Genomic DNA, 25598 nt, shown 5'->3' with positions numbered 1-25598 from the left:
CACGGTTAACGGGTAAACCGGAACGCGGTAAATAATTACTTTCCGACTTAATGTCTGTGTTGTTTAAGTCGCATTTAAGTCATACAGTTTAGTGCTAGACGTTAGTCCTCCAGGTTTAGCGTACGGTAAAATAATTGCCTAGAGGTTTAGGAATGTTGTACACAGTTCCATAAATTAATATTAATTCATGGAACATATCTTCCATAAATGGTTATTATACGGTGCCGTTTAACTTGCATTTTAATATAGTAGACTTGTCTTCTTATTATAGGCACTTATCATAATGTTTGACCTATTAGACATTTGATGACTATGTGATACTTTAACGATACTATCTTATCCTATCTTGTGCTACGGTACTGTTTCCAATTTACATCATCTTTTTGGATGAGCTTGTAGTTTTTCCTGTTATAGGTATAAGTAGGTATACTGTATAACCACTCCAGACAGACATTTATATTGATATACCTACTTATCGGCTCTACATTAGAGCTTTTTATTTAAGCTTAATATCACTATAACAATGACCACTGTTTTTTGTATGGAGTTTGACATATTTTTGACGTTTGTTAAGGCTAAAGTAAGATGGTGCAACTCAGCCTAAGTATATTTTGTTCTGACCAGTATTGGATATTAAAATGATTTTGAGCTTACCAGTTTGGTAATGACATTGCAGGCTTGAACAAACCTTGCTTGTTCGATAAGAAAAATATGCGCTTAAAAATATGATATTTACAGGGCAGTACATTACAGCCCAAATGATAAGCAAAAGTTTAATACAAAATGTAAGTTGACTAATTTTTTTAAGCCTGATGATTAGTCTACACTTTATTTATTTAAGATCTTTCTCAAAACGTGTGCAACTTTCGTTGTCATAGTCAAAGTTTTAATTCAGTGCTAAAGGTCCTTTCCAGGGCGCTTATACACTTACAAATATAGCTTACCCTACCACCACTTCGGGACAACATATGGGCTAGTGCTGAGAAGAATTTCGAGCCTACTACCTAACTAGCATGGCATTAAATCGAGTAAAGACGATATACACATTATAATGTTTTATCGTTCATTCTTCTAGCCCATACCTACCTATTGTGCCCGTGGTCTTACAATGAAAACGTTGTAGCCTTAGCTTACATTCATCATTGATGGAACCCACCATTTCCTGACAGTAATGCGATCTTTTTACAGTTGCAATAATTAACTAAACATTATTGCACTTTTATTACTTCATTAAGGTTCTTACGAAGAGTGGCTCTGGCTTAATAAAATGTTAAAGCTGATGTTTTATTGACCTATATTGCGACAAAAATAATTTACCTATTTTCTTGAAGGTATAACAGCTAAAATAATCATAAGCAATTTTCCTCAAACCATAAGTTTTTCTGCTCTACTGAGTAAAAGTTTCAAGTCTAGAGCACTTTCTTACCAGCACTATTAAGGGTTCCTATTAAGACACATCAACCCACTAACATTAGCTTTCGACGAGGTTAGAACCTGTAACTCTACCAGGGAGCGTACGTACACCCTTGGGACCGCGAGCGCTCAATAATGGAAAACTGTATAGATTATTCCTATTTACTTATTATTCATGAATATATTTTGTATACAGCATTCGTTTACTCATTCAAATCGCATAAAACACAGCACTTTTACTGAATCTATTTGTGTTTTCTCAAACAACACGCCCGTCTTCATTTGTTTACGTCGGGGCAAAGCTCTATAATCTATGTCGCGTTCGATTCGTGGAAAAGTTCCAGGACCCGCAAATACTCGTCGGCGTGACGTCACCACGTACTTTTAACCATTTCTCCCAAGTACGCAATTCAGCTCAGTACCGAAAACTAGCCTGTGACGTTCACTTGTGTGCGTGCTTTTTTAAACGATCAAGAACATTATATAAATCGTGATATTATCGTGTCGAACGTAAGTACATAACAAAGGTATAATTTTAACCCGTTTATACAATATTACTCACCTCCAAAACTAAAGTATTGGATTACAATAAGAATACACAGCCGTGTTATTGTTTTCCCAAAACGATTTCACGGAACAAATCAATTATTGTAAATTTTGCCAGATTTTTGAAAATAATGTAACTATACGTCAGATATGTTCTTTTATTAGCATACACTCAAGAGCATTCTAATATTTTTCAATTCTAAACCTAATAGACGATGTGGTACAGACGAATTTTCAGCAATGAAGCTTACGTTAACAGTTTTCAATTTGCAAATACTCGTGCACCTGAAAACAAACAGTTCATAACAAAATAAAGTGGGATGTTAAAACGATGGCCTATGACGAATGCTGACCGACAATGTTAAATGTTTTGAATGGTCATTTTATATTATAAAAATGTCAGTCTAAATGCAAAATTTACAATTCTATTGTAATGTGAAAAGTCATGTCACATTTCGTTAGTTTCGGGTTGTATTGCGGTGGACATAAACAACTTTTTTGTTTCCTTTGCGTTTCATCAATAATTAGATATTCTTAATCAATTATAGTCTGGTACATATGCAGCATAGTCTACCGTCACATTTCTACGTGATGAAAAACGCTGACGATAGAAAATAACTCACGTGCTAATATTTAATTACAATAGAGTTCATAGTACCAAGATAAAACTTTAAATACAGTTAAAAAAAGGCAGGATTTTGTAACGAAACTATAAGTCCGGTGTGCTTTCGATTTATTTTATGTGGGCGTGGAATTTCCTTAGCCTCGTGCTCGCAAACGTTTTTGACACGTGCCGCTATGTCCAGATGCTTTTTCGTGAACTTTGACACTGTTTTAATACTATTTTAAATAATTATACGACAATAATTAAATCAATTTTCAAATAAGCAAAATTTTCATTCTAATAACGCGCTAAATTTGAGAATGTCAATAAGTTGCTGTAAAATAATATTTTTATTCGTTGTTTACACACCAAGACAGGAAAATTCCGACGCACAACAAAATTCATTAAAACAAGAAGAAAAGCAAAATCAAATGTAATTAAATCAAACAGATCAAGTCATTAATGATTCATCCCAAGGAACAGAAAACATTTAGTAGAAGACCATTTTCTTATAATAATAAAGTATTAAAAATAATTCTGTTACTTGTTACAAGATGGCTATTTTTTATTGAAATTAACGCGGAAGAAGTCACTGGCCAAAGTTAGTCATTGTCAAAATCTAAGAAAAGGTGGTAATTAAAATCGATGTACAAAATGACAATCATCTACCTATGTACAAAACCCATGATCTCATTGAGTCGGCTAATTTCAGTCGGGCTGTACAAGTGACAGACAGCATCTCAGACTATACGTTTTCGTTGCAAAATAGCTCCTATCACAACAACACAAGATACTTATATTTAGCTTGACGTGCTATGCAAACGATCGACTCTTTTCCGCTAGACAAAACCGATTAAATTTCATGGTCACGTAATTTTTTCAGGACACTTAAGTTGTCTTACGCAATCCATTGTTTTTAATTTCACCTCAGAGATCCAATATGCAGTACCTACTCGCTAATCAAGTCGATTTAGTAGCTAGTATGCCTTATTTGTCTCCAGTTAAAACATCGCAAGCTTGAACTAAGTAAATCGATTGTATAACAAGAAATATGGTTCCATTTTCCGTGGGTGGGTCCGATTGAGCCATGTCCAATGGATATGACACCAGTGTTGTGACCTGCAGTTGTTACTAGAAGAAAAATAACGTATCCAAACTTTCCTGGACAAATGTCGCTGATCTGCAGTCTCACCATGTTATTGTTTACCAGCCAATTGCCGTTCTGAATCACTTGTGACGCTACTCATCAAAATAACCTCTGCTCTAGGTAAAGTCGAATCAAATTAACGTATTTTAGTCTTTGTAACGTCGACGCGACAGTCGGTCGGCACCATGTGACAGGACGTAGACCGTGAATGATACTTTTTGTGGGGAGATTGTTATGGTTAAAAATGTAGAGTTCATTGGAAGGGAAAACCTTGAAATTATACATACCTAATACTGTTCCGATCAATGATGTAATTGACTACCAAATAATTACATCTTTAAAACAGTAATTGAAGATGCAGTTCGTCCGTAAAATAAGTTATCGCAAGCTGGATTCCTGTTATCTACATTTTTTAAGTGAATGAAGTATACAGTTAGCACGTGCATTTATAAACATGCACAGAAATGCCAAGAAAGCTGGTTTTTAAATGACAAATTTCTAATATTAAATTCATAAAATCCACAGATATTAATAATAATGAATACTTAATACCTATCATTTATACGTATGACGTGATTTTACAAGTTGCCAACTGGCCACATTTTAAATACTTACATTACTTTTTAAATAAACAAAAAAGTTTCCTTCCAAACAAAACATTTGTGTGAAATTAATAAAAATAAAGGCTATCGTGTAAATGGTTTACCTAAAAGTACCTATTCAACGTAATTTTTCCTAAAAGTTTGCTCATGTCATTATCATGAAACAATGTGATCTCTTCCGTAAATGGTTTTATATTGAATTCTCTGAAGCTGAAAAAACTGTAGCTGAAACGTCCTAATGAGCAGTTGTTACCATGATATAACAAATATCGGCACAGATTACTTACTTTTTTGTAAACATTCCGTTGAATGCATTCAATGTGTTCTCGCTAACGACACAAATTCATGTAAATACTGGAAAATACAACCAATTTAAAATGATTGCCTGACGTCATGAAATATTGTGATTTCATAGTCTTGAATAACATAACATAACATTGAGAATAAAACAAAGCGATCGCAACAATAACGAAACGTCCAAAACTAAGCTACTCTATTACTGTGGTAACAAGACAATAAATACAATATTAAACAATATTCGTGACACGTGTGTACATAATTATTATGTATGGTATTATTCGTATGATTTACCTTAATATTTTAATAGAATAAAAAATAATATACCTACTTCCCCTTTGATTAAAGGGTAGCTGAAATGATGATGATGAGGCCGTTACAGAGCACTTTTACATGTCCTAATATTTATATTGAAGCCAAACCACTGCTTCGGAACAATATGGGCTACTATACTAAGAAAAAGCTGGCGTAAGAGACTTAATTACTACTACTGAAAGTTTTAATAGGTTATTAGCAATTTTTCAGATAAAGACCTATTAAAATTGACATCAATGTACTGAGAGAATAGTTATCGATTAATTAATAAAGTATGCAAACAGTTGTTTCGTTAAACATCGGCGGATTTCACGACTGTATTACGATAACATTGATTAATGTATTGTTTAACATTTTTCGTAAAGTGATATATCCGTTCAGGGGCTCATTATCTTATCTATATATACAGGGTGTTAGGTAAATGGGTATATGAGCCGACACTAGCCCATGTTAACATGGTTATATAAATGGTATGGTGAAGTCAGAAAATTGATATCTTCATTTTTATTATTTTTATTTTCATACAAATCGGATTTTATAAAATTTATTTTGTATGAAAATTTAAAAAAATAAAATGATGATATCAAATTTCTGACTTCACCATACCATTTATATGCCCATGTTAACATGGGCTAGTGTCGGCTCATATACCCATTTACCTAACACCCTGTATAAAAGAAAGTCGTGTTAGTTACACCACTTATAACTCAAGAACGGCTGAACCGATTTAGCTGAAAATTGTCAGGGAGGTAGTTTAGAGCCAGGAGAAGGACATAGGATACTTTTTATCCCGTTCGAAATTTAAAAAAAAAGTCTGCTTATTTATTGCCATTAAGGCGGAACAAAGTTCGCCGGGTCAGCTAGTAGTAAATACAAATGAGATCTCTTATTGTGTGATCTTCATTTTTATCGCTGAAGTTAAAAAAAGGATGTCTAACTTTATGAGTGCTAAAGCTTAATGATAGCTTAATGTAAAGAAAACTTTGGCACATAGGAACTCAGTAATGTAGGGAAAACTATAACGATAATCGGTGTTTTTTGTATGGAGTTTGACAGATTTTTGAAGTTTGTCAAAGTAAGATGGTGCAGCCTTAGACTTCTTCTGTTGCTTTTACCCATTTATATTATGCGAGTACGATAGCAACATACCTAAGCTGATCTTTTAACCAGGTTTATTAGGTGTTTTTTTTTATTTCAACATTGTTTTTTTATTACCGACTTTATTTTCACAAATCAGTAAATTGAGAGCTTATCAAACGATCAGAATCAATTTACTAGTCAGTAAAATTTACATTTTATCGGGGAACGACAACATACCAGCTCTTAAACTGTAGTTTAAATGGGAGATTGTTGCATAAGTATGTAAAGCACCGACTCTATGGTTTGTTTGACCTTTCTCTTGTCAATGGGTGGCATTTTATTGACTATGATAATAAAAACCACGCACCATAACATTGCGATAAAATTTGAAACTAATATCAGACATTTCTTTTCCATGTATGGAAAGTATGACTCGTAACTTCTGTTTGTACTTGAAGCTCAGATATTGAAATTACTTGAAAGCGTTAACTTCTTTGAACTCGTATTTGCTAGGCGTTCTGTTTCTCTCTAAAGAACTCAAATGGTAGCCTTAGGCAGCTTTAGTTCTTCGGAACAATCAGTGAGCAAACATTTATTTTAATGTACCTTACAGGCAAGGAGTGATTAGTAAGTTTTTTATAATTATCTGCGAAAACAAATTTGTTAAATCTCAATAATCAGTTATTATGTCTAGGGCGTAAAAATCTGTCAATTTTAAATAGATTTTCATTTTGTTAAATTTACTAGAAATACTTTCCCGTACTTAAAACTTGAGAGTCACATAATTAGGGGGCGTCCATTAATTACGTGAGACTTTTAGGGGGGGAGGGGGTCCAGAAAAACCTCACTTAATCTCACGTGGGGGAGGGGGGGGGGTGTCGAGAAATATCACGTAATTTTTTTTTCACAACAAACAGAGTAAATCCTCCGTCTGCATTCGTGAACACAGGCCCAGTTTTTAGATCCGCAGTTTGCTACCAATGCTTAAATATTAACTAAATGTAAACTAATAGTTAAAAATTGTACTAAAAGTAAAAAAACTGGTCCTAAATTGTTTGGTTTTATCATTTCAGTTATTATTTTTTTATACAATCTAATATTTTCGAAGCATGGATTAATCTCATTTACATTGCAAATGCAAATAAGCATTTTGGAAAATCTCACGTGAGATTAGGGGGTGGGGGAGGGGGTCAGGCAAAATCTCATGAAATCTCACCAAGGGGGGCGGGGGCGTTAAAAATAGCCAAAATTGTCTCACGTAATTAATGGACGCACCTTTACTTGATATGTTTTCCTCTTATTATGAACCTCGAGTTTTTTAAATGTGCCTATTTAAAAGCAGCCTAACAAACTTGAAGCCTAAAACTTGTAACGGAAGCATTTATTTAATACACGATTTTTTAATGAAAATCCGTTTTTAAATTTTTTTATGACTAAAATATTAAATGTTTTTCAACTATCGACATCCCGCTCTAAGCTGGGAAAATTCAGAGCTAAACTTAATGACTACGAAAAGTTCTATCTGCTCGTAATTTCAGGAAAATTAAATTTTATTTTAATCGAAAATGGGCATTTAATTTACTATCTACGATCACATTAAAAAACGAGTCCACGCGTGCAAAGCCGCAGGCAACAGATATATTGCGATTATAAGTCTCCCATAATCATGTTCGTCACTCGAACGTGCAGTGAACCGCACTCACGCGCACGCACTCCGCGGAAATCGGCGCAGATGCATCTCAAACGATCTAAAATGATAAACTTTGAGATGCACACATTCTTTGAATAATTGCCAGGTCTTATGAGACGCATCAATTTTTAAATAAACAGATGACAGCACATCAGACTACATTTTCATGGTAAATCGGCTCTATTTTAAGGACATAAGAAACCACCGTGTTTAGGTTGGCGTGCTGTCTCCCGTAGGTACATATTATATCTATGCCAGTTAAAAACTACTTAAAAAGCATGTGGTTTTTTACTCGACTCTTCCCGCTCTGATGCTATCACAGTCATATCAAGCACGGGGGACATTTTCCAGGGATACTTGCATTACCGGATTCGTATTTCGATACAGGGGATACAGACACTCTGGTATCACCCTATATTTTGCCAAAAAGTAAAATTTATTCATCTAGATTTGAGAATAATAATGTAAATGTGTTTCAAATGATGAAGAACTTTCAAATATAGCAGCGGTTTTGAAGAAATTATACATTAAGCCAGGACATAAAAGGACTAAGGACATAAAAGATAGGGCAAAAAAGACATTTGAAATGGTAGTCATTCCAGCTCTAAATGTCTTTATTTTAAATCCAGAGCTTTTATAGAGTGGAAAACACTTCATTTAGAAGTATCAATTCCATTTAAACCAGTAAAAGTTAATCAAGATTAAGCAACAAATATACAATGTTAAACCCACCTGACGACTTAACTCGATCCTCAAAGCTTAAATGCAGATAAAACCGTAAAAGCAACATTAAAAGTCCGAAGTCAAAAGCTATTTCGCTGTAAAACACGTAGCAAATCGCAAATATATAAAATTTCAGAATATAAACAGTGTAAATGCCTAATTGATTGTTATAGCAGAATCTAAACACACCCATACAAAAACCGCGAGTGTAAATAAATTCAACTGTCTATTGACAAACAGCATCATTGTCGTATGCATAGTAAAATTCTTAAATGCATTTCTATCAAATGCCACGACTCAGCTATGAAATTTTATATGGTAATGCCCCATAAATTGGTAAGTAATACGAACTTAATAACTTAGGGCATTATCTCCCAGTTGCTAAGCAGAAAATTAATGGGACGGTGCTCTAAAATGCAACAGTAGAAAGAAAATCATCTCTCCATCTCCAACTCAGAGATGCAGGCCAAGACCTTCCTCGTATTGTGGATTTTTTACGTGCACAGGTTATTTTTAATGCACGGGTACCTAACTACATACGCAAGCTTATCCATATCATGTCCATATCAAATAAAAATACGAGTAGATATAACAATGTCAAACTAAAAGAGAATTTCAGGAAGACAAATTGAGAAAATGTTTACGTTTACGAATTGATATTTTTAATGAGAATTTGCTAGGGCTTTAATTTCTTCAGGGAGCGAATCCCAAAGCCGTAGACGGAATTAATTTTAGATGGGATGAGATTTATTCTAAAAACAAAAGTGTAAGCTTCGGAGATGCGCGTACGACCACATGCGGGGTCTGTCAACGCGGCCGCTATATAAGCCCGCGGTTATCAGCGCCACTCCAATACATAGCTGGCAGTCGCGGCGGTCGCACTATATCAGTAGACGAACTTGGAACTTTTTTTAATTTTGTGTGTGTGGTTGCGACCTCATTTCAAGCTTTGACAAAGGACCTGAATTTCATGTGAGTATAAAAAATTAAGTCCTGTGTGGACCCTAAACAAATATTAGTGATATCAATTTAATAATAATCAAATTAATATTTTATTATACCGTAAAAGTCATCAATTCAATTGAATAATTTAAGAATACATATTTAATTCAATGTAAAATCATAAAATTGAATAGTAATAAATTATTCCTAAGGAGGATTAAAGTTTTCATCTTGACACAAAATTATGCAAAATTAGGACCGATGTACATTAATAAAGATTAAAAGCTTTGGTAGTGTTATTTGTTGTTTGAATAAAAGATGAAAGCTCGTTGCGATTTAAAAAGCGATTAAAAAGTTTAAAGGTGTAACGTTTCAATTTGAGATGCAAAACCTGTGACTTACTAGTTAGAAGTTAAACTGTAATTCCTCGCTGTGGATAAAAAAAACTTTCAAGTGGGTACATAAAATAATATTCTAAGAGATATGACCATAAGAGAGAAATACTGGTGCGTTAAAAATAGAAAAAACTAACTGTAACTACATTATAGCAAAATGGAGAGACGACAATATAATTGACTGTCGGGGAGCTGACGGACGGTCAGCGGAGATGAGTAATTTGCTTGCACTTGCGCCTGCGCACTGAATACGATGCGTTTACAAATAAACTGTTGATAAACACACAGGCATTCAAATATCTAACTCTCTAAACAACAATAGCCAAATTACTGACTACATTGTGTTTGAAATTAAATATTTAATAAGGAAAACGCAATAATTATTGTATGATCGATTGGTGCGTGCAAAAATATTTGTTAGAAACCAGTTTTACATGACTGAAATATCTGAAAAAGATGATAATGAGATTTTAATAAAGCCTTTGTATTTCATACACTAATTTCAATTTATTTGATGTGCTAAAGTTGAAATAGGTCGTATTTTCAAATTTATTTTCGATAACTATCTCAGTGACCTTAGTGAACAAAAGATATGACCACCTTGATCTTCAAATGCTAGAATTTACTTATACATTCGGTAAAAGTTATAGTATGTAGCTAGCTAAACATTAAATAGGAGGAGTTTTTGACCTTCATGTTCTTGGCGGGATGTTTATTTTTACAAGACAATAGCGTGGAATCGGGTAATTGGTTTCTAGGAAAATTTGCAAAGTTAGTGAATGGCCGCCGAGACTAATCCACGGTAAATCGATTCCATGGCGTGAACGCGGCTCTTTTATACAATATATTTAAATACATGATACAACGAAAAAAATATAAGTCCCATTGCCGGACCAATTCTGAAGTTATGTTCTCAAGATCAAAATATAAATGGCGTACATTTAGAAATGTTTGCGAAGTTAAACCTTGTCACCGTTTTTGCAGTAATACCTAAGATACTGGTAATGTCTTTTAAAGAATCATTTTTCATCTTAAATGTCAATTTCAAGTCCTTTCACAAGTTTAAATTATAAGTGATGAAATGACTGAAAACTGAACTTAAAAACTGTCAAGAGACGTATTTTACCAGGTAGAGTAAAAAATTGGCTAAACAAAAGAAATACTACTCTGGATTAAACATAAATGTTGTAGAAGAAAGAACTAGAAGAAAGATGTTGTTCAATCGAATCAATAAAGAAAGAAAGATCGTGCATAACAATGAAGATTGGTGTAAGTGGTGCAAATCCATTTAGCAAAATCTGAGAGTAATGAAATTAGTGATTAACTGATTAGACATAGAGGCAGCTAATGACCCCGCCGAATGATTGGAACGAAACAAAACTGATAAAAAACCAACACACAGCAACACACAAAACGAACACCTAAACGGAGAAAAACAAATTAAAAATACATAAATAAAACAATAAAATAACAATGTGTGTTTTCCCATTTGGCACAAATGCAAATTATGATCTCTAAAAGGATATAACAAACCGAAAATTTCCAAGCACTTATTATCACGGTCGTCCTAATAAAGTGATAATAAAAGTATTGTTATACCGTGAACTTGAACTTTATGTTTGTTTACTGCCTTCAGGCTGTATGCCATAAATCAAGTATTCATTTGAATGAAAAATTTCCCATATCGGTAGTAGTAATAGCCAATGCTTTCCCAAGCTGCGATATCATGCAACCTATGTTCTATTAGGCTGTACTTAATTCTGACGTATGGTGCCAATTCTTTTTTAACCTGGTCCCTTAATACAAAGTCATAGTCACTGAACCTCACCAAAATATCAAAACAATGGCCCATTAAATGTTTTGGGACCACCACAAGTACCAGCACTGTACCACCGTCATGCATTGCGAATTCCTGTCAGGGGCCAGTTCTGACGCATGAGCATCATCATTTACGCAGTACATTTCCGTAGCACGTGACAGAATACAAAATCATGGGCCTCTGTCATGGGAAATGGCAATGCTCCCAGTTGCAATAGTAAACTTACTCGTAAGTTGTTATTTCTATCACCTATTGTTTTACATAACGGCCTGGCTAGTTAAGTCCGGAGACTTATAATTTGGACGAACTATAGATTGAGCCTGAACAAGAACTGTCGTACGTTGAATATATTCTGGATAAAGTTCAAAAATTTAGTTTCCAGTCCGGAATTATGTAGCGTAAAAAAAGCATCCGATTATAAACTAGTTTCCGGAATTTTCTCCAGTTTTCTACTTGACTGCTCTGCAAAACTCAGTTTAAAAGGCGCAGTTCAACAAGGAACGCCACTCAAGGAGATCTGCCGCGTCAATTATCTAACATAATGATAACGATTTCCACGGATCATGGATATTTAGTACTAACAATAGCCAAAGACGCGAGAATAATTATTTTGGACTCGGCAAGGTCACGACCAAACTCAGCTTTGCACAGATTTAACTACTGAAATGATACATCTTGCCGGAAGCTTCAACTGGCTTGGAATTCTACTGTGAGAAACATAAAATACATAAATCTCCCATTTGTATTGTGTACGTTTTTAAGGAAAACTTCGTCTAAATAAGTAACTTTATGTATATTTTTTTACAAGGTTGTCACAAATGAGTAAGGTGAACAAGTTTAAATTATAGTAACTATTCTGTTCAAGCTGCACCATTGGATATTAATAATTGAGGTATTTTTAGAAACCTGCATCAATACTTGTTTGTGCTATAAATATTCGAGAAAAGTCTACGATATTATGTGAAATTTATCGGAGCTTGCTAATAAAACTACAAGGAGAGCTTACGTTTCTTGCGAGGCTTATCATAAATTATCTTCTATTTGTTTTCTTATTTGCATCTTCGATAGCAAATACTAGCATCTACCGACTGACTTTGACCAGATAGCCTTTCAGGTTATTGCACATCCCCTTCAAGGTGAAGGCGGTCAAGCCGCGTAACACCCACCCTGCCCGCATTATGTAACGTAAAGTTCAGTTGGTCAACTACCACGGAGATGCAATCCTGCCCCGACTTATATAAACATGAAGATCACTGATGAACTGCATTATGTAAATATAATCGTTCATTTCATATTATCTTGACACACTATTCTTTAAAGATTTGTAATATAAGAGCGCATCAAATGTTTAACTTTTGGCCTCTACCTATGTTCTTAGGTTCAAATTCTATTCTGCGATATCGAAGAACCTTTCTCCAAAGCGTTCTTTAGTCTACTCTATCATCCATCATCGAAAGCTTTAACATGCCTTTTGTGGGCCCTAAAAGCTCACGTCTTGCTCATAATTCACTATGAAAGGAGGCACCTCTCCAATAAATCACCGCTGTTCATACTCGCAGTGAGTGTTAGTGATTTGTTGACATTTCTACACCGGAGTGCCGTTAGCGGTCGCTCTTCCGGCACTGACCCGGGCGGCCACTCGAAAGGCTGTGAAGCTTCCTATTACTTATGCTAGCCTGGTACTTGCATCTATTTTAAACTAAGAAAAGTTTCATATTCGTGCTTATTTTCAGTAGGCTGAAACTATGTGTCGGTATTTGTGAATACAAAACTATGCATGTATTGGGGGTAGACTTTTGGTCTCAATAAATCAGTCTTGATCTGGATCTCGTGTTTGATTGACACCTTACATAAACATGGCGCAGTCGGTAGTGAAAATCTAAAATAATTTGTCCTTTCAAGTTACGTCAAGTGTGCGTAGTTAATTTATAAAACTATTGGATTTAAAACGCATCGTACTCGTAGTAATTGTGAACTCTAAATAAAACAAAAGAAGATGGAATCAGTGTTGCCTCCACCCCCGCCATTTGCATTTGTGAATAATTTGGACAATGTAACAACAGGAAATATATCTAAGGAGTGGGAAAAATGGAAAAGTGCATTTATGATCTATTTTGATGCATGTGAGATGAACAAAAAGGACCCAAAAGTGCAAATATGTATTTTTCTACACATCGTTGGTGAACAATGTCGAGAACTATATGACCAGTTTAAAGACCAGTGTAAAGATATTACAAGCTTAATAAAAAAATATGATGAATTGTTTTTGCTCAAGAAAAATTTGACGGTACAACGACATCACTTTTTTACTCGAGATCAACTAGACGGCGAAACAATTGATCAGTACTCTCTTGAATTACGCAAGTTGGCATCAAAATGTGAATTCAAAGATCTACTAGATGATTTAATACGGGATAGATTGATTTGCGGCCTAAAAGAAAATGCACTTAGAGAACGATTATTACGAGAACCGGATTTGACGTTACAAAAATCATTGGATATCTGCAACATTGCACAATTATCTAAAGTACATGCGGGAAACATAAAAAAGGAATTTGTGAAACACGAAGTTTACGCCGTTAAGAACAGTGATGACGATAATCACCATTGCAATGAGAGCTCGTGTACAGCAAATTGGATATCAAGACGCGGGAATACATCATCAAATCAAAGCTTTCGAGGTACGAGTCGCGGGCGCGCGTCACGGCCCGTTGTGTCACGCGGGCAGCGCGTGCAACGGTTTGGTTCCGGGCAGTCTGCGCCGCCGAGTACTTACAACTATTCATCCGCTCAAAACTATCAACAAGAACAACAGTTACAGTGTAGCAAGTGCGGCATGACTCATAACATAAATAAGTGTCCTGCTTACGGCAAAAGGTGTATAAAATGTAACAAACTAAATCACTTTGCTAGAGTGTGTTTTAAGAAAAATGTCTACGAAGTGCAAAGCGACGAGTCCTCCGATCAGGTAATCTATTATTTCAATAAATCCAGCAGTGACTGGAGTGTAAAATTCTTAATTAATAATAAAGAAATTTCTTTAAAAATTGATACGGGTGCAGATGCCAATGTGTTGCCTCGTAGTTGTTTAAAAAGTATTGGTTTGTCTGAAGAATGTCTTATTCAAACTTCAATAAAATTACGGGGCTATTCTGGCGGTGACATCAAAGTAATTGGTACATGTAATATAAAAGTAAAGTTTAGAAACAGTGATCACATTTTGAATTTTATTGTTGCAGACGTTAATTCACCTCCAATATTAGGTCGTCAATCTTGTCAGGAATTAAATATAGTAAAATTAATTCTCTCTGTTAGTGACAATTTGCAAACTGATAACATACAATCTCACATCTTTAGTGAGTATTCAGATGTTTTCGAAGGTATAGGTTGCATGCCAGGAGTATACAAAATAGGTATAGATGAAAGTATTCGGCCAGTTGTTCATGCCCCTAGAAAATTACCTGTAGCTCTTAGAGATGATGTAAAAAATAAGCTGGATGAAATGGTAAAAGATGACATAATTGCAAAAGTTAGTGGACCCACGGACTGGGTAAACAGCATGACTGTCGTAAGAAAACCGAATGGTGACTTACGAATATGTCTAGATCCACGAGATTTAAATAGAGCAATAAAGCGCGAACATTTTAATTTACCAACGCTTGACGAGATAGCTGTTAAATTAGCTGGAGCAAAGTACTTTAGTACATTAGACGCCAAAAATGGTTTCTGGCAGCAGAAACTCCATGACGATAGCACAAATCTATGTACTTTTAATACGGCATTCGGCAGATATAAATTTTTGCGTTTACCTTATGGTATCACTTCAGCATCTGAAGTCTTTCATAAAAAAATGTACGACAACTTTGATGACATTGAAGGCGTATGCTTGTTTGTTGATGATCTTATAATTTTTGGTAAAACTAAGTTACAACACGATAATAGGCTTATAAAAGTGCTTAACAGGTGTCGAGAAATTAACCTAAAATTAAACATAAATAAATGTAAAATTGGGCTTACAGAAATAAAATATTTAGGACATAAAATTACTCCTCAAGGAATCTATCCAGATAGTTCCCATACTACAGCTATATCTAAAATGCCACCACCTAGTAACAGCAAAGATTTAGAGAGATTCCTTGGTTTAGTTAATTACATTGGTAGATTTGTACCAAACTTATCTGAAAAAACACATTGTCTTAGGCAGCTATTAAAAAAAGATATCGAATGGCATTGGATGACTCATCATCAAACATGTTTTGATAATCTAAAGAAATGCTTAATAAATGTTCCTGTTTTACAATACATATTATGTTCTACATAAGCCCGTAGTCATCTCAGTAGATGCAAGTAAAAATGGCCTGGGCGCTTGTTTATTGCAAAATAATCTTCCAGTCAGTTATGCATCTAGGTCGCTCACGAAAGCTGAACAAAATTATGCTCAAATTGAAAAAGAATTACTCGCATGTGTTTATGCGTGCGAGAAGTTCTATACATACATTTATGGCAGAAATGATGTTACTATTGAGACCGACCACAAACCTCTTGTAAATATCATAAATAAACCAATAGCTAATACCCCGGCGAGACTACAAAGAATGTTATTGCGTCTACAATTGTACACTTTTAAGTTAGTTTATAAACCTGGGAAATATTTATACATCGCTGATACTTTGTCTCGAGCGGCAGAACCGGTTTGTTATAGCGAGCTGCAAGCGTGCGAACGCGATCACTTTGATGTACAGGCACAAGTATGTGCCATAACTGCGTGTAATCCGCTCACAGATACACATTTCGTTAGGTTGCAAAAAGAAACGCACGATGACTCCGAATTACAGTTATTAATAAAGTACATACGTGATGGCTGGCCCGAACACAAACAGGAGATTTGTGATGAAATTAAACCGTACTGGTGTTATAAAGATGACCTATCTACATCATATGAGATCCGAATAAATTTTCCAGAATTTTAACTAAGTATCTAATTAGAAAGTAAGAAAGATTTTTCAATCAATCACAAATAGGTACAGATGTTCGTTTGTTGTTTGTGTGTGAACCTGTTTTTAATTTTGAACCAAAATGGCAACCACTCAGCATGGTCATGCTCTAGGGTAGAATCTAGTACCTCTAGTAGGAAAAACTTTCGAGTTCGTTTCGTTGCGTATTCAAAGTGTCATCGAAAAATTTTGTATGAAAAATTAAACAGCGCCCCCTATATTATAGCCGCCCTAGGGGGCGCTGTTTAATTTTTCATACAAATTTTTCGATGACACTTTGAATACGCAACGAAACGAACTCGAAAGTTTTTCCTACTAGAGGTATAGAACATAACGCTGTTATTACATTACTCCTTATAGTATCATCGCAGTCGATGTAGCAAATTTAACACTAATTCGCAGTAATTACCGAACTTTAATTAGGATTAATCACTTCCCTTGATGTTTCATTGTTCGTGCCGGTAAAAAACTTTTGATCGTCGATCGTAAATAATTTACATTACGCCAAAAATACATTTTGGCGATTCATTCATTAAAAAATAAGACGGTGACGCGTTTCGTAGCACCTGTGTATTTATTACGGGCTCCAGCTAAATTATGGTAGTAATAATATAATGTAGTAAATTAAATTTTCATCAGTAATTTCGATACCCACCTACTCAAAAGGGTAAGTCCCATCATTCATGTGGATAACTTAGTACTAACACGTACTAACCTCGGACATTTTCATAACCACGATGCAATATATTTCTAGTCATTAGACTTAATGCATGCATTTCCTCACCGATATTGCACACTTAAAATATTACTTTTCTGTCCATTCATACATGTGCCAAACAGCTGCCCGAAGTATTTAGAATCGATTTATAACGCATTCAACAAAAGACATAGATCAACGCAAAATAGTAGGTATTTCTTAACGTGTCATTCTCACTTATATTGTGCCTACATTGGCCTGTCATCTCGCTGTCGGGGTGATTTATGTAGAGTGAGATGTTATTGAATAAATCTTGTAAGGCTGGGTGTACACTGCTACATGTCAGAAACCACTTACTTATTATGGTCTTGAAATTCGTAGCAGTAGCGTTTTCAGTGAAGTTCGTTAGCGCTCGTTCGTATACTCTCGATTACAACTTATAAGACTGCAATTAACTGCAAGCTAAGCTTAAGCTTAGAAAATAATAATCAATTATTATCAAATCACAAAACTTGGACTAATTAGAACAATATGTTTGATTTAACTTTATTGTTTAGTTCGTAGTTGTCCAAAACAATCATCAGAGAATGTATATCCGATTGACACTTCTGTTTTTTAATTCGTTGAAATGTAGAGCAATACTACGAGCATTTTTCAACTCTCCCAGAAATATCGAACAGAAAATCACATTGTAACAACAATAGCTTAATGTACACACGGTATAGAGCCCTTTCTCGCAAAGAGCTGTGACAGATGTGGAACAGAAAACTCTGAACCCACGTTGTAAGTAACAACAGCATCAGCATAATGTACACACGGTTTAATAGGATCGATCCGTGGTCCCAATAATCCCATTGCGCCGACAATGAACCGTGGGTCGTGGTTGCACAATCGCAGAGTGGAATAACGGGTTTCGACAGAACTTCTGACAGCCTAACCTGTACTTATCCGCCCAGCTGCCGGTAGATTCGCTAATGACAATTGATAACGCACTTACGACACTGGCGTAATGAAAACAATAAAATTTACATCAGACGTAAAAAATGACGATTTTTGATGTCATACATTTTAGCGGTAATATGACGTACGAAGTTCATCCTTATAATATGAAAAAATGTGCGAAAATTGAGCGAAATTGTAAACTAGGTATATTTAAAAGAAATAATTTAAAAACTTACCTGAAACAATTATCAACAAGTCACTACTAGGTAGTTAATATGATATAATTTTAGTTCAAATAAAGCAATATAATTCACTTGTCTCTAATATCCAAAAAAGACCTATAACTAATCAAGGTGTTTACGATCGCTAGATTTATGTTTTGTTTCTGTGTTGTATCTTTAATGTTGGCTGGCAAATATTTAGAAAGCTAGTCTAACTGGAATCTAGATCGGTAGGTCATTTTTTGTTAAGAAAGTCTTATTCTGGTATAGATTTTGCTCGAAGCATTCTCGCCAAAGGATTTAATAGAGAGTTGTCGTAATAAACTAAAAGATATTTATCATTTATCAGAAATGTAAAACTGTAGAGTTAGTTATTGCGAGTTCTTCAAAGGCAGTTTAACCATGGATACAAAATTTTATGATTATTAAAGTACTTTATCAATATCATGGATGTTACAACCTTGTTTTGCATGCAAAAATTTGACAATATATGCACATTAATATTATTAGTGTCCTTTGATACGAACTCTTGTGCAAATAAAGAATTTGTTAATGTCATTATTATTGTAAACATAACAGGTAAACGGGTTCACAATAATAATGTCCGTCTGGTATTTTATCTTAATGCCTTTGAAACCTTTTAATGCTCACAATTTATTTACATGCGAGCAATAGTTAATGCCATACGTACCCAAATGATGCAAGTTGTATAAATGTAAATTAATTTTATTATGTTTCCCAAGAATTGCTGCATTCTGATGGAGAAAGCCAAACCTGTTATTTTGAAATTTGACGTTGCCCCTGACAATTTATTGGGAGATTTCTGGAATGAGCCACCAAATGGGGCCCGGTGACGAACCCACGCAATTTACATTTCTTATAAAGTAAATACGAATAGATAACAGTTTAACAGACATACAAAGTACATACATAAGTATTCTGATTAAATTAGTGATTGAAACTTCTAGCAGCGACATTTCTTGGGATTTTTTTCATTTACTTTCGTACTTATTCACAAACTAAATAGATTTTTGCTTGCTCTTGTGTTCCCGGAGTTCGTAAATTTTCCAAAAACATTTAGGGTATGCCTCAGAGATCCTAACTCGCGGAAATAAAATTGTTTCATTGTTTGAATCAACTGAACATTATGTAAAGAAATATGCTCCAGAAGACACTAAGGTGGGTTGCACTATCTTACTTTGACTTTAACAAACGTCAAAAATCTGTCAAACTCCATACATAATACACCGGTTACCGTTAAAGTTACGGTCAAACTTAGGTGGTGCAACTCAGCCTAAGCTTTTTGTGCAAAAAGCAAACCTGGAACCGAGGTACCTACTTAGTTAAAATAACTCAATCTAGTAATATCCATTATCTCAGAATACGTGGTTCCCATACCGATAGTGCCAATGAATGACTCAACTAAGCAAATTGTTCCATATAAGCTCTATAATTGAATCGACAAACGCTCACGATTCTTCAAGATAGTACGGAGATTACAAAATTACTTTGTATATTTGTAAATGAAACATGTTATTTTCTAGTGTCATGATTTTGTGTGAAATATTAATCTTATTTCAGTGTCGATTTCACGCTTTGCGATTTCACATGTGTTCAATGAAGTCTAAGTGATTGAGTTAAACGGCTAGTGAATGTATGAATAATCATGCGACAATGTACAGAAATAGAACATTAGGAATGTTATGTTAAAATCTATTTAATCTGAGACATTTAAATATTGATAGTCCATTATAATCAAATTTTTAGAATTAAACAAATATTTTAGTCCACCTAATAGGTAGGTATTATAGGAAAACAGCTTCAGCCAAACAATATGAAGAGCCCAGAAATCACACCGTTTCAAGTGCCTTTTACGTAGAAAATGTTGTCAAGTTTCGGGTCAACAATTTCCTAATCAAAATATTGTCTTTGTAACTAACAGCAATTATTTAATCGCTTAAAATTGTGCAAAGCGACACAGTCAATCAATTCCGGCGACATCTGCGCAATCTTTTATATTGCCAATACATACATAACGGTTATATAAGAAAATATTTTATTAAAAAATAGGTGTGCGATGCATTCTGCAGATAGAACTAACTGGGCTATTATGGTGAACATAATTACAATGCATGATACGAAGAGCCTTGTAACATTTCGATGGAACCACAAAGCGAAGGAAATCTCTATGGCAAGCTGTACAGCAGCATTATAACAGACATAATGCTGATTGCATACCTGTTTTGCGATAGGCTTGTTTATTGTGGTGATTAACTCCTAGGTCTCTTCAGAAGAAAGATTTACCAGGTTTTCAAGTGTTTATGATAGTTATGTTAATGTGTTCGCAGTTAAATTACACAATAAATTTCCTTTTACTATGCAGACATGCCTTCAAGAGCTTTAGAACGTGTGTGTGGTCTGCCATGGCATTACGCATTCAAAGTGCACAAGTAAATAAATAACTAGCATTTGACGATATTTTATAGTAATCCCTCAAAAAATGTACTTTGTATTTATTAGCTTCTTCGTACCTATTTATGTTCGAAACATCTGATTTACAAACGCTATTGTAAAAGCAATCAATAGAATATAAAACGCAGCAATGTTAACATTTATTCGAAGGCTCTACACGGGTATTGGAATAAAATTACTTCCACAGCATCAAATTAGCATATCGATTAATTTCGATACTATATCTCACGTTCTGAGACAAATGGTCTGTCACGGTTCAATAGGGGTGATCAACAAAATGTGTGTTGCGCAAACGCAGCCAGCCATGACGCTGGACAGTGTTGCAACCAGCATAATAGACAAAATTTTACAAGGCCCGCTATCAGGTCGAACCGTTTTAGAAATTCATCTATTCAACCAGACAAATAACTGTTTCTAGGTATAGTCTGGTCACATTTATAAACTAAATAACACAAAGCGTGAAACAGTTAATATCAAGGACTCTACATTCAAAATCAGACACTTCTGATGCCATAATAGCGATTACAAGAACACAATTTAGCTGAATCATAACTAAATACCACAATCACGTTTCTGCATAGTCGTTATCAATCAATTCCACATAAATTAAATCACCGTTAAAAATGTTAAGCGCATATCGTATGTGTATATTCACGCTCTACGGAATCACGTGGGGATACATGCAGTGGGGTACTAACAGAGGCGGTCGGCAAATTTTTTCATTGAACCAATGAGAAGCGTGCGCTAGACTCAATTGGAAGATTGCCCTCCAACGACGTGGGAAGGCGACAATGCTTGCCCTCGGCGAGGATATCCTTCCAGAAAATAACAACTGAATAAAGGCATTAAATCAGGCTAAGTGGGGAAAACCAATGCAGCGCAATTACAATGCATAGGGCATCTTAAACTTGCTTCGTGTACAATGTGCTTTTAGTATTCGTATTAAAACTGTAGACAAGTCATGATTTTCTGTCTAGATGAAGTGGTAAAAGAAAATTGTGAAGTTTTAGATTAAATTGACCAGTTCATCAAAACCATTTTCCAAACTCTATCTATCCATTTTTAGAGAAACCTTTAATATCTGCACAACTTTTCATAAAATGATGTAGTTCTTTGAAAATCCCATTAAAATTTAAATTGCTGTGAACATGTAAGTACGTGCGCACCAGACATCGAAATTACGCGTCATAAATTGTGCGTTTTAAAAATTGTGAAACCGAAAGCCGTTTGCGGTAATAATAAAGTAAAAAAAGTAATCTGAATTGAAGATCGAGTGAGGCAAGGCAATGGCCGGTGGATGTACTTGATCACACCGATGTGTTCACTAAAACATCGGCAACACGAAAAATATACGTCGATGACCTGCTACTGAAGTCTGCACAAGAAACCAGTTTCGAAAAACTGCATTGATTTATTCACTTTTTATCACTGATTCAGCTCTCATTAGGGCTGTGCGACTGATTTTAAAATACGAAAATCTTGTTACTGAAATGGTTTGTGAAGCATTTATTACAAATGCTAAAACCTAAAGATTATGACTGTCTACTTGTGGGCGTTTTTTTGGTCCAAATAAAAATCAGATATCAACCGGTATGCGTGATATTATGTACTATCAAGCACAGACTATTCAAGTTTATAAAAAAACTCTCGCACATTTTTATAAATATAGATTTTTTTTTTCGAAAAAAAGACAGCAAGCCCTGCGAGAGGCTGCAATCAAAAGAAACCAAGAGGCGCATCAGATTATGTGAAGTTAAAACAGGTCGTACGTAATAAGTGGTAACCACCGAGACCAGGTTATGAAACCGGACCCCATTACGCTGAACTTGAATCTCCAACATCGAAACGACATAAAAATAAAGCTGAAACGGCTATCCCGTCTTGGCAAATAAAAAATCGGGAGACATTGCACTCATTATTTTAACGCTCGCTGAATCTTACTGCGATAAAATTACAGAGATATCTCGTCCGACTGGCAAAATGTGAATCATTCATACGTTGACATGAAATGTATTCTAGTGGCAATTCAATTCAATGAGCCAATTAAAATTCAGATAATGTGTTGCCGACGTCTGGACGGATCATCCATATTTCCAGCGCGCGTTGCGCATCCTGCCTAGCTCGCACGCGCTAGGAAGCGTCCATCGTGTGCAATTTTATAAACACGATCCTGTTTACCTGTGAGAACTAAAAATACACGATAATATCTACAAAGTACGTAAACACGCATAATCATCTAGAAGAAACTAGCTCATCTAGACCCAACATAATTACACCCTAGCGTCTTCTGGCGAGACTAGTATTTTAGCTATTTTAAAACGATTATCCCCGACAGGCTATAATCTATTTACAGAGCGGCGCCAGACCGCATTCCAGCAGGACCTGGGATATCGACTTAATGCCCTACCTTTGCTTAGACTGCTATAAATAGAAACCGAGGTGCTCGACCTTCCGAGCTAATGGAAAATAGATGAGCTACTCACATATCGTTAACTTAATATCCAACAGCGTCTTATCTCATTACGCGCATCAATAGCTTATAGGAACAGGCTCATGAGAAATAACGTTGCGAAAGCTCGTAACTGGCTTTCACAAATAGTTTACATCCTTTTTATCAATAATTGAAAGCAACTAGAAAATAGGTTCTCGTTCTACACCGCATCAGACCCTTAGACAATTCAACCTTAATCAGAAAATTGCTGCGAAACGTTGAATCCGGTCGACGCGTAACATTGGCCTTACCACACTCACGATTTAGGCGTGCATTCAAATCTACAACTTAGTCGTAGTAGTGATTATTGTCAATCCACTAATTTTATGTTTTCTTTTTTTACAGGATGAAGGTCGTACTATTATGCTTGGCCTTCGCGGCTGTGAGTCTGGCCATGCCAGTAGCTGAGGAGAAACCCGTCAAACCCGTCGAGGTACCGGCTCAAGTTGCAGAGGTCAAGTCTGAAGAACCAAAACCCGAAGCTATTTCTCCACCAGCTGCCGAAGAAAAGAAAGTTGAACCAGTGCCTGAGAAAGAGAAAGCTCCTGAACCTGAAGTCAAGAGTGCTCCAGTCGAAGCTAAAGCTGAAGCTGAGGCGCCCAAACCTGAGGAAGTGAAAGAAGAGAAAAAAGAGGACAAGGCTCCTGAATCCAAGTCTGCCGAGCCAGCCAAAGCTGAAGAAGCTAAGCCCGAAGAAAGCAAACCAGAAGAGCCTAAGTCTGTCAGCGAAGTTGCTCCTGAAGTGAAACCTGAAGAGCCAGCTAAAGCAGAGGAAGTTTTGCCCCTTGATGACGCCGCAGCAGCCAAGTCTATTCCCGAAGAGCCAATTGACGTCGTTACCGCAATCAAGTCTCCTGCCGCAGTCGCTGATGATGTGGTTGACCCCGCTGCCATTATCCCAACACCCGAGAAGAAAATCGACTTACCTGTAGGCAAGAGTGCCGAACCCATCGCTGAAGAAAAAAAAGAGGAATCTGCTCCCGCTGCCGTTGCGGCCGTAGAAGAGAAGCCCGCAGAAACCAAAGTCGAAGAGAAGCCTGCTGAAGTACCTGCTGCCAAATCAAGCGAAGCTGCCGCCGAAGACAGTCTGCGCGTGGTTCGTGACACCGTTGAGGAGAAAGCTAAGGTTGAGGAGGTCAAAGAGGTGCCCAAACCCGAGGAGGCCAAGCCTGTTGAAGAAGCTGTTAAGGAAGCTGTTAAGGAGGCCGAGCCCGTGAAGGAAGGAAAGGCCAACGAGCCCGCCCTAAGCGAACCCGTGAAGCCCAGCGAGGTCAAGGAAGTCGTGGCCGCCGCTCCCGCCGCCCCCGCTGAGCCCGCTGTCCCTGCTGCGGCTGAAAAGTCCGAGCCCGTGCAGTTCGAGCCAGTCAAGCCCGCCGAGGAGAAACCCAGTGAACCAAAGCCCGAGGAACCCAAAGAGAAGCCGCAAGGTGACGCCCCAGCCCCAAACAGTTCTGAGGAGAGCAAAGAGAGCAGCGAGAAGAAGGAAGAGAGCGGAGAGGACTCTTCCGAGGAGAGCGGCGAGAAGAAGAGTCCCAAATCTTAGATTAGTTTGAGTGAGATGGCGCTAGCGGCGGGCGTGGGTCGACGGCCCTCGACCCCCGCCCCCCGCCCGCGGCCGGCGCGCCGCGCCGCAGCGCGACGTATGTATATGTGATGCATGCACGTATGTATATGTGATTGAGTGAGTGGCAAAAGCCACGTTGACGCGTCTGCGTGGGTATTCCCGTCTATTCACTAGAAGACCTAGAGACTTATTTAAATAGCCGAATCGAAAAATTACCTGCGTTGTAATTATTATTTCTCAAAGTAAATTATCGAATTTCCGGTAAGTACTATAAGTAATAAAATATGTTTTTATAATAAACCGACTTTTATTTCCTTTGATCCAAACTCTATCTATCCAATTTGTAAGGATAGAGTTAGAAACTGACAGCATATTTTTATCTGTAGAATGAACAAGTATAGATGACCCACGCTGAACTGTCCCACCAAACTCAATGACAGGGGGGCGCTACCATCGTCCAACTATATGGTTTCCAACATGGCAAAAATCTGAACCAGCGGTCCGGTATTGACGGTGGCGCCCCACTGTCAATGTCATCGACAGGACAGTCCAGTATTTTGGAACTATATCACAAATGTAAAGCGAAATATCATTTTTGACAAAGATGATCTCATTGTTTACCACATACCTAAATACACCATGAA

General features: G+C 36.3%; 2 protein-coding genes across 3 annotated transcripts in view; one reads left to right on the top strand and one right to left on the bottom strand.

The window, feature by feature from the left end:
- Nucleotides 1-25598, bottom strand: part of LOC135075246 (serine/threonine-protein kinase S6KL) — a 63951-nt gene that overhangs the window by 20425 nt on the left and 17928 nt on the right. The window lies entirely within an intron of this gene.
- On the top strand, nucleotides 1827-25254 carry LOC135075247 (uncharacterized). 2 transcript variants are annotated; one of them, XM_063969624.1, is made up of 2 exons: nucleotides 1827-1923; nucleotides 23736-25254. In XM_063969624.1, the coding sequence occupies exon 2, from the start codon at nucleotides 23737-23739 to the stop codon at nucleotides 24931-24933; it is 1197 nt and encodes a 398-aa protein (XP_063825694.1). In that variant the 5' UTR covers nucleotides 1827-1923; nucleotide 23736; the 3' UTR covers nucleotides 24934-25254. The 2 variants fall into 2 exon arrangements, with proteins under 2 accessions (XP_063825694.1, XP_063825693.1); XM_063969623.1 differs by lacking the exon at nucleotides 1827-1923 and adding an exon at nucleotides 9254-9389.

Source organism: Ostrinia nubilalis, chromosome 10 (genome assembly GCF_963855985.1).
Source record: "Ostrinia nubilalis chromosome 10, ilOstNubi1.1, whole genome shotgun sequence".
In the NCBI taxonomy this organism is placed as follows: domain Eukaryota; kingdom Metazoa; phylum Arthropoda; class Insecta; order Lepidoptera; family Crambidae; genus Ostrinia; species Ostrinia nubilalis.
This window is presented reverse-complemented; position numbering and strand designations above follow the sequence as displayed.